General features: G+C 42.6%; 1 protein-coding gene across 6 annotated transcripts in view; it reads left to right on the top strand.

Moving 5' to 3' along the window:
* Positions 1-14,784, top strand: part of CELF2 (CUGBP Elav-like family member 2) — a 549,003-nt gene that overhangs the window by 304,083 nt on the left and 230,136 nt on the right. The window contains exon 1 of one of the 6 annotated variants that reach the window (XM_030959790.1): positions 1,653-1,998. The exons of 4 other annotated variants lie outside the window; for them this stretch is intronic. In XM_030959790.1, the coding sequence (XP_030815650.1) occupies positions 1,925-1,998 (74 nt within the window). In that variant the 5' untranslated portion in view covers positions 1,653-1,924. Of the gene's footprint in view, positions 1-1,652; positions 1,999-14,784 lie in introns of those variants that run through there. One more of the 6 variants, XM_030959791.1, reaches the window with a different exon arrangement.

The following is a 14,784-nucleotide window of genomic DNA, read 5'->3' as shown; positions in this document are numbered from 1 at the left end:
TCCTTAGAAGTGACAGGCTGGTGAGACTGAAGTCCCTTAGATTTAGCATGTACCAAAAAAACTCGTGATGAAGAGGTGCAGATCCAGCCGCACAGGGCGAAGTGGGGGTGGAGACTTCTTAGTTAAAAGAATATCCTCATCCTCACTGAGCTGCCCGTATTTCTTCTGAGCTAAAACCTGTCTCTTCTGCAGTGGCAAGATTTTGAAATTGAAAGTTAATCCAACTCTGCTCTGGGCTGGATTAACCACCATGGAGGGCTCAGATCAAAGACCAGGTGGCTGCATCCAGCTGGAGAAAGTTGTGCTGGTTTCTCCTTTCATTTGGACCTTGCACTTAATTTTTTTATCCACTGTGCAGTCAGTCCTACGCTGTGATGGATGGGTGGCGTAAAGGAATCACCATGAATTCAGTAAAGAGGAGCCATAGATTTGCTTTGTGCCTTTCTAGGGGGATGTTTAGGTGCCATGGTGACGAGGACAGTATGTGAACATATAGAGCAGAGCAGATTAATAACACTATAGATATTCAGGATTGCAGCTGTCCTACGGGGATTATGCTGAGGGCCAAGTGAACCTTTTCTTTCTTTAGTCTTGCAAAGTAGGCAAAAATTTTAGCAGCCTGAGGGGGTTTTCTTCCTTTTTAACTGTTTAAAATTGGAAAGTCTCTTAGTGCAATAAACTGGACTCTAAAAACTTGCCCATTCTGTATTTTTTTCCCTATCAAATCAACAATGGTCAAAATTTAAATAAAACTTGGCCTGACTGATAACACATTTTTTATGGGTCAATTTAGTTTTTATATTAGAATGCTCTTTGAAAAGTTCAAGCATAGTAGGTTTTAATTTGCATTTGCTACTTTTTGCAAGTGTTGATTATCCATAGCAAATCAAATTATAAAACCTAGAGAGAGATTCAGATGGAGAAGCGCACACAATGGAGAGGAACGCTCTGTCTGTCTAGACTGCTCAGATCACCTAGTAATCTTCGTAAATATGTTAATATTCTTTCGCCTGGAGCGGCTTTGTATTGAAGCAAGTAGGTCTTGGAGATGGAAAGGAAAATTTATACAGATTTTCAGGGGGCGGTGGCGTGGAGGGGGGGCCTCCAGCTATTCGTATGTGTGGAATTTTGTGCGTGTCTTGGTGGTGACACTTCCGAGTGTGGCCAGCTCTGAGAGCAGCGAGGTTGGGAGCGGGTTTTTGGGAGGTTACAGCCACGAGAAAGGATTTGCCGTCATTAGTTATTCAAATCCCTCTTTCTGATCAGCGAGGACAGAGTTACTGCCACTCTCTCGCCAGCCAGTAACATCACTCTGAGCATTTAAAACACTGCCAAGGTCTGAATGGCAGGAGTTTGAGTAGAGAGAGAGCCTGCACCCAGACCCTGACCAAACATCCCCGGTGCCCCCAGGCTGGCTCCGGCCGCACTGGGCAGCGCCGTGCCCGGCGTGTGAGGGGGCAGTGCCCGCCCCGGGGCCGCTGCCCCGCCGGGCTCGGCTCACCCCGCTCGGCCGCGGGGCCGGGCAGCGCTGAGGAGGCACCGGGCGGGTCGGGCCGCCCCCGGAGCCGGGCCGGGCGGAGCGGAGGAGCCCCGGGCGGGCAGCCCCCGGCCCGGCGGCGGCGATAGGCCTCTCCCGGGGCGGCGGGGGCGCAGGGGTTAACGGGGAGCCGCAGCGGGGAGATGGCTCCGCCTCCCCGCTCAGCACCTGGCGCTCCACCGACAGTTGCCTCAGCAGTCGATTTCGGAGGGGATTGGCGGAAAAAACCGAGAGGGGGAGAGAAATGTGACAACTGCCGGGGCTGGCGGCTGCCGCGGGGAGGCCTCCGCACCTGTGCCTGCCGCTCCGCCGCCCGGCGCAGTTGTGGGATCCGCCGCGCCCCGCCGCATCCTCCCGCCGACCGCCGCGGCGCCCCCGGAGCCCAGCATGACTTCTTCGTTCAAGCTGGATTTCCTTCCGGAGATGATGGTCGACGGCCGCTTGCTGGTCTCTGACAGAATGTAAGTGGCGGCGGGGCTGCCGCCGGGTCCCCCCACCCCGCCCCGGCTCCGGGTACCGCCCGGCACCGAGCCCCCGGCTCCGGCCGGCTCCCTCCCGCACCGCCCGCCCTTCCGCGGGAGGGGACGGGGGGCTCGTACCCCCAGCCACCCCCCCTTTTCCCAAGTCACTTGGTGGTCTCGGTGCCGTGCCCCCTCCCGGGGTGCTCAGCGTCCCGCAGGTCGGTGCCGGCGGGCGCGGGGGGTTTTCGGCTGCCGCTGATGATGATGATGATGCAACGTGGAGAAACGCGCGTCGGTCGCGCGTAGCTGAGCGCTCTCCCCTCCGTGCCCGGCGGAGCCCTCCACAGACACCTGTCCCCTGCAGCCAGCCCGGACCCACCCGTGTCTTATCACCCCTTCCTGGCAGAATAAAAATGCCCACCCCCACCCCCGCAGATTTTCATCAGTTTTCAAATTCAGATGAAATACTAAGCATCCACTGGGAGTACCAGGCAGAACGCAAGGATTTGGCGGTTTGTTCCCCCCCCCGACCCTCCCTTACCGTCCCCGACAGCTGCCTGGTACAGCGAGTGTTAATTAGGGTGAGGATGGTTGTTTTACATGCAGTTGAAGTGGGGATGAGATGTATTGGAAGGAGTTGAATGCTGGAATTTCAGAAGGAGAAGTATTCCCCTAGCCCGGCTCTGCTCTGTTAATCTCGGTCTGAAAGTTTCTATTACCATCCTCTTGGGCATTGCCAATTGGCAGGTATTTTCAGGTAACCTAAGCCTTGTATGAAAAAGTAAAAGCTAGAAATGATGAAATAGACATCTGCTGAAAGATACGAAGTGTGAGGACTGTGCTGCATTGTTTTACAGTATCCAAAATATCTTTTATTTTGTTGCTTTTTCTTCTTTCATCGGGATGACAAACGTGGTTTGAGTTACATTAGAATGAAGCGAGAGGCTTTGGCATTGACTCTGCACTGAAGCTGTTCTGGTTGAGGCAGCACTTAAATTACAAGTGTAAATAAACCCGTATGTGCAGCTGAGAGTGTCACCTGCAATTCGCACAAATCAGGTTGCATACTGTGCCCCCATCTAAGGCTATTCAGACTTTTATTGCCTTTTTTACTGGTAACCAAACTTTCTGTGAGGTGGAATGCTTTTCCCTTGCACCAGCAGTGTTCTGCATGGAGACATTCAGTAGTGGCCAGTTGTTCAGACAGCTGAGGTTTAGTGAGTGTGTGGGAGAGGGGCAAGAGTCAGGGGGGAAGCTGCTTGGTGACTTACACTATTTTTACAGTCCTTGAAGGACAGCGAAGTGTGTAAATGTTGCCTCTTGTCTCAAATTTGTGATCTTAGATTCGAAAGTGTTCTGTGCTGTGTTTTGCTCTCCCCATTGTAAAATCCCAGATTTTATTGGCATTAGTCGGTTTTGGTACAAGTGCTGTCAATTTCTCCGGTTTTGCGGAGAAGTCGCAGAGGTTTGCCCATTAGGGTACAAAGTAGCAGCTGAACATTGGTATCTCTTGCTCAGCAGCCCTCTGTAGGGACCTGCCACAGCCAAACTTCCACTTGTTTTCATCATCTCAGCTTTGACTAGACTTTCTACCTGCTGTCCTTCCAGGCAGTCAGAAAAGATCCTGCTAACAAACATCTCCAAGCTCAAAGGCACTATTAACTGTGGCTGATGATGCCCTGTTGTCACTTAAGCTTATATAACTTTATCTCCAATTTGCCCCTCGAGGTGGGGGAGTACCACGTCAAACTCTTTCTTCTGCATTGCTCTCTTCATACTCCTTTTCTCTGTGAAGCATCCATAATATATCTTAACACAGCTTGAAACGCAGTCAGTGTTCATTAGACGCGGACCTTAATGTGTGTCCAAAGATACAAAAATTAGTCTAGAGAAATGTCAGCTCCTAAGTGGATCTTGAAATGCAGAAGTTTGATAATGGAGTTGTTAAATGCACATACTTGTAGGGTTGGTATTTTTGGGGGGGAGGGGTGACTAAGTAATCTCTTGAAGGAAAAAAAAACTTTACCTCCTGTATCATCAGTGGTCGTGATGTGATGTGCTTCCTTGTATGAACCAAACCTTGCTTTGCTGCTGATCTAATTGTGGAGATGGTATGATTTCAAGGGATCCTGTGTCATGCATGCAAATTAATATTGAGGCTAAATTGCCATGAACTCAGGGAGCTTCGAACAAAAATAGTCTTGAAACTAAATGCTGTGTGTGAGAGCTTTGCTGCACTGCCTTTCTAATACTCTGCCTTTCGCTATTTAAAACCATCTTTATCTCGTCCTTTTTAGCCAAGTGGTGACATATATTTATTTGCAAGTCCCCAACTCTCTGGGCTAATCAGTGCTGACGAGGATGCAGTTTGATTACGCATCAGGGGTCAGGGGCACACGAGCACCTTCCCCTTGAGCTGCCCCCCCAGGCGAGCGGCGAGCCGCCAGCAGCGTTAGCGGGGGGCGCGGAGCATCCGAGAGCACGCTCCGAGTTACCACGCTGCACAAAACTTTTAACCTCGCCATCTGCTCCAGCCATTCTGTGCAGCTCAGTTCACTCTTTAGCAGAAAGGAATTGCTTATTTTAGAGCAAGGCAATTAGCAAAATATAGGTATAACATTTCTTTCACAGCACAAACTGGCAAAACTAGATTTTTTTAATACGCCGGTGGCATATCAGATGTTTTGGGAAATTGGTAGCATACAATATCACTTGCACTTCTTCTTTACACATTAAAAAAATATTTGTAAATGGATTCATTTTCAGAATCATCCATTATTTCAAAGAGAGAGAAAAAGGGGATTTTTGAAGGAATAACTTACAGTGCATACCTAGTGTGAAAGTCAACTGCCAGTTAAAATGCTTTTACCTCTGTGAGAATGTTAATGACTCTTAAATGCTGCTTGCTTTCAAATTTTGCTGCTGTTACTATATAGCTAAACAGGAATAAAATAGAACATCAGATACATTGAGCATGACTGTGTATAATTAAACTGTATGCATGGCATCAGTGTACCTGGTTAGTGACTGAATGGCAATTTACTAGTAAAAATTAATTAATGACATGGCATTGGAAAATAGATACTCTAGGATATGAAGCATAAAAATGCATGAACTTCTGCTTTTGAGGACAGATGGCAAACTGGATGCTCTAACCATGGTAAATGCCTGCAAAGAGCCCTGCTTGGTGAGTGCTCTGGGAAGGATCAGGAATTGTTTGACCGCTGTTGTGCACTGTGGGGAAGAGGCAGTTCTGAGGAAAATACTCAGAAACATGTAGGTGAAACATACAGATGAAACGTGTGTGTGTATCTGGACAGGGTAGGAGAGGGTTAATGGTTACTAAGTGAGGTTATAAAATCTGAGTTGGATGTAATTTGCTGATTTCACTGGCTCACATGTACATGCCAACTGGATGAGCGTGAAGTGGTTGCTTTGAGGATTAAATACTCATCCTTGTAACCCCCCCCTGTTGATTTCTGCAATACCACAGAAGATTTTTCCATTCCATGTTCCATATTTCAGTGCCTGGGATTACCTGTCATGTAAATGAGTATCAGTGTTTGTTACTATTGAAACAAACTCAAATTTTACTTTAATTTTTGGTAGCTGGATATAATGCCAGTAAAATACATTGTGCTTCAACAGCGCGCATGCAACTGCACAGCTTACAGGGCAATAATGTGAAAAAATATGAAGCTTTTGAATTTCTTTCTCTTCTAATCAAAAATGAGTCAAAATCCGATATACATGCAATATGCTGATTAAAAAGCCAGCAAAGATCAATTTTTGATACTTTTTGTTTGTACTTGCTCTTTAGTAAATAAGAAATGTCATCATTCATGGGACATGCTTGCATTTTAAAGTCCAGAACTTCATTTTCTGCAGTAAACCTGCAATATAGGACTTTTGTTTTTTAGCAAAAAAATGGAGATAACAAATTTATGTTTTTAAACTTAACTGCAGGGAAACGCAACATCCTGTCAAAAATTTTTTTTCTACTCTGGTCTTTTTTATATCTAGAATATCAAATCATGATTCCCTAACTGAAAATAGACAGGCATTTTTAAGACCACAGTCTCATCCTTATACTGGCACTTTATTCTATCTTTGATTCAGTAATAGCTTTATTTTAAGTAATATGACTTTTACTTAAATTACTTGTGTGACAGATTCCTTGGGCCACTACTGAGGAAAAGCAAAGCAAAAAAAGAAGAAAATTTTTGACTGGTGCCAAGGAGCTTCAGAAAGGAAAATAAATCTTTGGATGTCTATTAAGTAATTACAATTTCATGGTGTCCTTCTCCCCATCATCTTTTCTAGAATCTCATTCAGAAGTTAACCTACGATAACTCTCAGCACATCAATATTTAAATATATCTTTCACTTCCTATGATACAATTTCACAAGTTTTAAGCCTCCCCCACACGTATTCATCATCCAAATTAATCATCAGTTATGATTGCTCTAACAACTTTGATAACTCTAAATATTTCATTGGCATTTTAGGATGTTTGATATCTTATGAGCATTTGGACTATTCAAATTTCATGATTAATTCATGGTTTAATATAAAAATGTTTGACCAAATCGATACAGGGGAAAGGTGTACAAAATCTTTTCATTTTTAAAAGCACCTGGAATACAAAGAGTACACTTGGGCAAGACAATATTCTACAGAGAAATAATTGTTTTATAGTTTAGGCAAATAAAAACTTTTTTCCTTCTAAAGTGGAGAGGCAACATTTTGGTTTTATTTCTTTTCTCTCCATTTCCACACACTGTTTCCTACAGGGGGTTATTTTTTGTGTGTTCATATAGTTGCAAAGTATGTTGCATCTCCTGACATTATTTCCTTTGATTAAAACAAACTGGTGGTGGGGCAAGGTTAACCAGAGGCTCAAGTTACAAAATAGGGAATATATGTAGAAAGCAAGGCTGAATTTTCCTTAGCAAAGAAGTGGGAGAACAAGAAAAACCTTCATAAGTACAAGAAAAATGCAGGAACAAGAATGCCTATTTGGAAAATAAAATCTAATTGGAGCAATAAATGTAATGTTCTCAAGTAATTGTGAAATAATTATTCCCCTTTAGAATCATCATACTTTAATTGCTTTCCAACGCATTCCTGCATTCTCTGTGGCTGTGGAAAGGAGAAGGGCTTGTGTTCCCTTCAGGATTTCATTTTTCATTTTCAGTAAGCTGCTGGCTTTCTCATAAAGGTTTTCAGAAATATGTTGCATTAAATGCTGTTGTGTTCTTCCATGTGGTGTTAAATAGAAAAGGTGAATGGCAGATGCTGAAGGTATGAATTCCCTCCTAACGTCCAGATGAAGCTCCCTGAGATTTAGTGGTGCAGTTCTCCATCCTCTGTATCACAGATTTATAACCAGTCTCTCATTTTCATTGAGACTGGGCTACGTAAATAGGACACACTTCAGTAGTGTATTCTCTTTGCTCACAGCTTGATTCTTGAAAATTCAGCTGACAATAGTTTAAAATTATAATATTAATAAAGAGGAGATCATCTGGCCTTCAAAATGACATCTGAAAGCAGCTTCTGTTTTGTGTTAAATCTTAATTACTGTGTTTAAATGAATGCCTAAATGAGCCAATTCACAAAGGAGTTGCCTACTGTACCAATAGTGCCCGTTTGGTGATTTTTTTTTTCTTTCCATTTACACAAATATAAAAAAATAGTTTCTATGGATGAGAACAGCTGCGTTCTCTTGCCTCTTACGACTCAGCTGAAGAAGGCTGAGTATCTTGAGTGTGTTCTCTGCCCTGGGATGGTTTCTCCCTTGCCTGCCAAATGGTGGCAATACTTAAAGTCAAGTTCAAAAGCGATGCTCTGAAACAAGTGTTGGTGTAAGAGCTGTGAGAAAGATCCTGCACCAGCCTCCTGGGCCATATTTTTTACTTTACCCATCACTTACTATCAGGGGCAGCATGTTGTCACAGCTGAGGGCAGGACTTAGGGCTTGGTACTGTGGAGGGACTTAGTCCATGCCTGTGGTTAGGCTGGAAGGGATGTGCTCCTGCCCACTTCTGCTCAGCTTAGTCTGGAAGCAGAGAGCTGGGCCCAGGTTACCCTGGAAGGAGACACCATGCCCAGCTGTGCCCAGCTGTGCCCTGCTCCCCACTGCATCAGGGATGGACTCATCCCCTGCAGAGGAGCATGCAGGGAATTTATGTCCTTGATTCTCCTCAGCCTATGCATAGTGAGCCACTTCAGGTTTGCCAGGGAAACAGCAGCAACAGCAACCTGAGAATTTTGCTTTATGATTTTCACATCCCTGTTCATTTCTTAAATTTTTGTGTGAATCTTACCCTGGGATATTAGAGTTTACAACCATGGTTGTTCCAGAGATGTAGCTATTGCTCTTTCAGGAAAATGGAGTTAGTGATCTACTGGGGTTTTTTTCATTATTATTATTATTATTATTATTATTATTATTATTTTCTTTTCTCCATGTGGGTTAGTGTGACAAGGAAAATGTAGTCCTGGCAGAAATGCCTAACACTGTCCCAGCAGTCATAGGTAGCAATTTATTGCCATATTAATTTACAACTTTTTCAGTGTCTTTCGACTTAATTTTACTCACTCCTAGACAGCAGTGGAGATTTTGAGAGCAATATCCAGACACAAGCACCGTGTAGCTGGTGTGTGAAGCTGGGTATCTCCGTGACAGAACTGTGACCCTTTCAGTCCCAGGTTGTACTGTGCTTTCCCTTCTACTCCCTTCCTACCTCCTGTGTGCTTTGAAGCAGCTCCAGTCTGATTGCAAGTCACAGCTGACAAGAGACATCTTTTGTTTCATAACCCCGAAAAATAATGAAAATCCATCATCCTCTTATTTCAAAGGTGTGACTATGTCTTCTTGCTTAATGTGTAAGTGCTCTTCCCATTTCTTGCTCCTCAAAAGCTTTGCACCACTGAATTGCTCCGAAATGCAAAAAAAACCACCCCAAACACCCACAGCTTGCTTGACCCCACCACTTGTGTTGTTGACTCCAGGGGCACTTGGTCCAGTGATGGTTTCTGGCCTAGTGTGAGATAAGTGCACTTCATTTGCCTGAAACAGGCCCAGTAGTTGAAAATTATTAGCTTCTGGAAGAGGATAACTGCATTTGAAAATCTACAAAATCAAGTGATCTATTCCCTTCTTCTCTTTTTTTTTTTTTTTTTCCTGGCTCATTCAATTGCTTGGCTCTGTCAGCCTTTGCCTGCAATTCATTGCTAGTGAGACATCTGGTTCTGCCCTTTATCAATAAATGCTTTTATATTTTTTTTATATTTCACCACAGATGGAATGTAGAACAAGCATTAGGAGTTTGAAATGTTGTCAAACATACTCCATGCCCAGTGGCTATTTCTTAGAGAAAACCCTGTTCTACACCTTGTTCTCATACAAGATGCTCTGAAAATTGCAATTTACATGGTTGGAGTTTGTCTTGATTTCACCATGAGTTTTAGTGAACTTGATCCCCTTGTTGTGTCTTCCAGGGAAATAAAATACTCCTTCATTTTGTCTGAAATGTCTTTCTATTAACATATAGAAAAGCTGATAATTTCATTAGTCAGTAAATGAACTTTCAATTTTTTTCTTAATTTAGTTTCATTTTTTTCTTCCAAGATCTTATTGTTTAGAAACCAGTTTCTCATATTCTAATGGCCCTATCCAAACTACATTAAACCCCTGCTGTAAAAAACAAAAACCAAGCAAACAAACAAGAAAAAAACCCCAACAGAGATACAAAAAAAGAATTCATGAAATCCCAGTGACTATTACTTTAGGTATGCATTTAGTCTTTAAAATTGATTCCAGAAAATAGCTTGACTGGGAAGATACTCCAAAGATTTGACCACAAAGCCAGAAATGCTGAATTAAGGAATTGCCACAGATAATCTAGATGATCTCTCCAGGCAAAAAAATGCAGAAGTCATTGCCCTTGTCCTAATCTGACCCACGTCATTCAACTTCTTCCTCGAAGCACTGAATTTTTAGGATTGCCAGGTGAGCACTGGCTTTTTCTGGCAGGTTCAGTGTTGCTCCTCCTGGAGCTCACTATTGAGTGGGAGGGGACCAGGGGGAAGAGGAAGGAATAAAATTAGCATTTAATTTTGCAGGATGTGGAAAAATCAATGACAAGTGAAGCAATTCTTAGAAAAAGAGCACCTCTCTGGACACGTAGAGCACTATTATCTGATGTTTTATTACCAGCTATAGCCTGTAGTCCCTGTTCAAGCCAAACTTCCGCTGGGCTTCTAGGAGCTTGGCTTGAATGAGGAATGCATAATGCTGGGCTTTGCATCCCGTGCCAGGCTGCCCAGCTCTGAGCCATGAATTGCAGTCATGTACATGGGTTTTGCAGCTTTTTTCTCATTGCTCGCCTCAGAGTGAACTTCAGCATGGAAACATGAGGCAAATAACTTTTCAGACACTGTTCTACCTTGCTAGCAGAGTGCCTGTCTTGATGATGAAGTGGAAGATAAGTCAGTTTGAGTTGGGCAGGTATTCTTTTGAGGCATGTTCACACATCTCAGGTAGGGGCAGGGGGGTTCTACTCCTGTTGTCAAATCTTTTTCCCTTTGCCAGAGAGAAGGATTCATCTCAATGCCTGAGGGCTCTCAGCTTTCACAGATATCTTTATTGTTTGGCTGCAGAAGATAGAGTACAACTTCCCCTTTTAAGCTGGTTTGTTGTCTGTGGAGAAGAGAGTAAATGCAGCAGCTTCATAACTGTGCTCGGATATAGCTGAAGAAAGTCCAGCACTATATTACAGATTTTTAAAACAATTGGGTTTGCTTGATTTCATTGTCCCCTAAGTGCAGCCTAGTATCTCACTTGGTAGGCCAAATTTATTTATCTTCAAGGCTGTGTAGAATAGGAAAAGATCAGGGTTCCAGTATCTTCTTACCATTCCCATGTATTTGCTGTTCCTAGGGTGTTTCACTGGAATAGGATGAAGCTTTGTATATGCTTTAGTATGTATTGCACAACATAATGATTTAGGGTCTGATTCTGGGTATTTTTGAGCCTTTTTTCTTCCTGCAGTGACTGTTTCAATGTGGCCACATAGATGTTGACAAAGAGTTCTTTCTCGTTGTCATTGGAAGGTAAGACAGCAGCAGCTCTTCAATGCAAACCCTTCCTTTGAAACCAGCATTCACAGAGGAATGAGACCTGTTTTCCAGCAAGCTTACAAGGCTTAATGTGGCCCAAAGAGTCTTCAAGAGCCCTGGCTGATTTCTGTATTTTCAAAGTATTGTTACAGACTCCTTCAGGTCACTTCTTCTTCCCCCATATGAACAGATTATCGGATTTGGGAAGAGGTCCTGCAGCAGCCTCAGTTTGTCTGTGCTGATGAACAGCAGGCCAATTGTAGCAAGAGATACACTCTGGAATTCAGAAAGGAGCAATTTTCAGCTTGCTCAGATGCCCACATTGCTGCATGGAATCTCTGCAGGAGCTGGAGACTATTTGGCTGATTCTGTGCTTCTTTGCTCCCTCTGTCCTCATCTCTGCACCAGGGGATGCTTAGACTTTACTTTGCTGGCGTTCAGAGGATTTGAAGGTCTCTGAGCACTTCTTGGCTCTCCATTTCTTCTCAAGTGGGGAAAGGCAGCAGAGAGGACTGCTGCTGACTTCAGCCACTCAGGCCTCTGATTTTCCTGTTTGGTTTGGAGCCATATATCCAGAGGGAATTAGAAGTTAAGAGATGCCAGGCCTCTGGGTAAAATTAATATTGTGGAGCAAAAAAGGTATGTATTTAAGCAGGGTTTTCATACAAGATGCAAATTCAGGATTACTTAGCAGAGAAAATAATCATTTAAAATTAATGTTATATTTAAAAAGTGGATAATCATTTGTGTTAACAGGAATAAAGGTTTTATTTTTAAGCTCAGCAAAGCCCCAGATCCCAGAAAATGCAAAAATGCTGCTGATAATTTCTGGATGTGAACCTGAAAGGCTTTATGAAAACTTAAAAATAAATAAATCAACTTCCCTCTTCTTTCCCAAAACTCTTGGGGGGAAAAAAAAAAGTGTAAATATTTAACAGCAAATAATCACATTGCCAAGAACAGCAAACAGCCTTTTAATTCAATTCTATAATGTGCTGTAAATAATGAAAACCCTTATAGATCTAGCTGGATTTTTTTAATCAGTGAAGAAGCATAGCATGTAGCACTTTAAAAATCCATCAACATAGCTAAAACTCTTTTTCCAGTCTCTTAACACTTCATGCCATATTTTTCTCTGTCCCTGAAATATGCAATTTGCCCAGCTTATGTTTGTTTAAAATGCTGGAAGCCTTCAGCCTGCTCTGATCCATCCATGTTTCAAGCAAGAAGCCTTCCCTGCTCTTTTCTACCTTGTGAATTAAGAACCATGCTGCTTTTCTCTCCCTTATCACCATCCTTTCAATATCCACAAAAACACTACTGTGAGTCCTTCCCTGCTTCTCTGGTAGATGAAGTTCCTACAAATACCTGCAAAACATTTACTTTGTTTTCTTCCTTCTTTGATAAGTAAGAGAAATGTATTGAACTTGGTAGAGAACCACCTAGAATTTAGATCTGAAGTACTTAATGACTTTATATTCTTACCATCCAGATAGTGATTCAAATTTCAGAAGTCCCTGAAAGCATCACCAGCCTTTCTGGTCTGTTCCTTGACCCAGCAGACTGGAATTATCAGCCCTGACTGTGATTTTCTAGGTCTTCTGGCGATCTGTTGCTTGACAAAGTATAGTAGTTTTTCTTCCATTTTTTTTTGTTTTGGTAATGGATGTTTTAGTAGGTTCTCTCAGCTCTGCTTTTAAAACAGTCTTGTCTGCAAGTTGTGAATCAAATACAATACTATCACGTTGTTTTCTTTTTTCCCACAACCACAAGTTGCCCTACTTACCCAATGCAAATCACTGTAGATCTACACAACGTGCCTTTCTCAAGGGCATCTGTTAATTCCATGTGACAGGCTGGGGAGTTTCAGCCAGGAACGTCGAGCACTGAAAGAAGACCTGGTTGGACTCAGTAGGATTTACATTTTGAGCAATCCTTCCAAACTATAGCTTTGACAGACCTTGTGTGTGAGCAGTTTCTTCTTTAGGTGAGACTTTTATCATTAACAGCATTTCCCTTTACAGCAAATATATGTAGCAGCAAGGTACATGATGCTGCAGGAAGACACAGGGACCTCAGTAGATTGCAACCTTTTCTCAAAGCACTTGACTTTTTATATGATGAAACTGGTGGTAAAACTCAATGAAAATAAGTGGTTTAGAATCCGCTCCAATATTCAGGTCCCAGAAAAACTGGCTGTTATAAATAAATTAAGGACTGAATCCAAAGCTCATTGAGTCGATGGGCAGGCTCCCTTTGATTTCAGAGCACTCTGTATCTGTGATCCAAACGCACCGCGAACAAATAAAGACAAAGAATTTATGTTGATTGGACATATTCAGTGTGACAAGAGCTTAAGTCTGATTCTCCTCTTTGCTTATGAAACACAACTGTGAGCTTCTCCCCGGGGTTGCTGGAAGACAAGTATTTTGGTAGCTGCATGCTAGGACTCCCAATTAGTGCAAGCTCTGGCTCCTAGCTTCACAGTGCTCTATGAAAGGGAGAGAAAGTTATGGAAAGGGAGAGAAAGTTATGGCTGATAACAATGCCTTGTGGGGTTATCCTGATTTGCCTTCAGGGCTTTAAAGGTCCTAATTTATCCTCCTTTTTTTTTTTTTTTTTAATTATTTTTAAAAAGTCGTCTTGATCTGTTTAATGGCATCAAAACATTTGCAGTTAAATTGTGGGCTTTAGGTAGAGGAGGTTCTCTGCTGGCTGAATGCCCTCTGCTCTCATCCCTTGTGCTGGTTGGAATATTCTGTGGCATCAGGCTCTGGGTCTGCCTTGGGGCTGCTCTGGGACTTGTGGACACTGTGTAGGTTCTTCTTTCTGTGTGTAAAACCTTGTTTAGAAAGTGAGTTTGTTTTCTTAGTCAAGGAGCTCAAGGCACTCCAAAGGATGGATATGTTGAAAGTAGCACAACAGTAAAATCAAGATCACTCATGTCTCAGACTGATTCTGGTTTACTACTGAGGTAGATGCTGAATAGAGAAGCATAAATAATTTTTCCTTACGATATAATTAACTTACATGAAGCAGAACTCTGATACAGATTTATTTCTTTTAATATCAGATACATATATTTTATTTTACCCTAAAATAGTTTACTCTTCTGGGTCTTCTGTACAAATCAAATGCTTGATTTCTCTTTCCAAAATTCTTGATCACGTTAGCTTTGAAGCAGCCTTTAGTCCCATTTCCAAACTGAAGCTGGTTGGTTTGTCACCAAGTGACTTCCCCTCATGGAACCTTGATGCCTTTTCACTTCCTATATTTTGGTTCTGATCCAGATTTACTTTTCTAATTGCAAAAGGCAAGATAATTTGAACAAGGTGTACTGAGGTGCACACCTCTACACTTTTAGCTACTGTGTTTCAAATTTCTTTTATAGATCTCAAATTTTCAAAGTAGCTTAGCTCCAATTAATCTTTGTTCTGGTTTATTTAGGTTCTCCATGCAACGAGTAGAATAATGGGAAAAGTAAAAGCAGAATGTATGTAGGGGTTAGTATAAACCACAATCCTTTTCATACTGAACATGAGCTGGTTGAAATGCCTCCACTCTTGGCAAAAGACAAGCTTTGTAACCTAAGAGGATGTGATTTGAGTGGAGTTTTCATGCCCCATGTGCTCATTGTGTTCTTGCCACTGATGCAAACA

This window comes from Camarhynchus parvulus, chromosome 1A, assembly GCF_901933205.1.
Source record: "Camarhynchus parvulus chromosome 1A, STF_HiC, whole genome shotgun sequence".
Classification (NCBI taxonomy): Eukaryota; Metazoa; Chordata; class Aves; order Passeriformes; family Thraupidae; genus Camarhynchus; species Camarhynchus parvulus.
The sequence above is the reverse complement of the archived record's forward strand: the minus strand, read 5'-3'. Positions and strand labels throughout refer to the sequence as shown.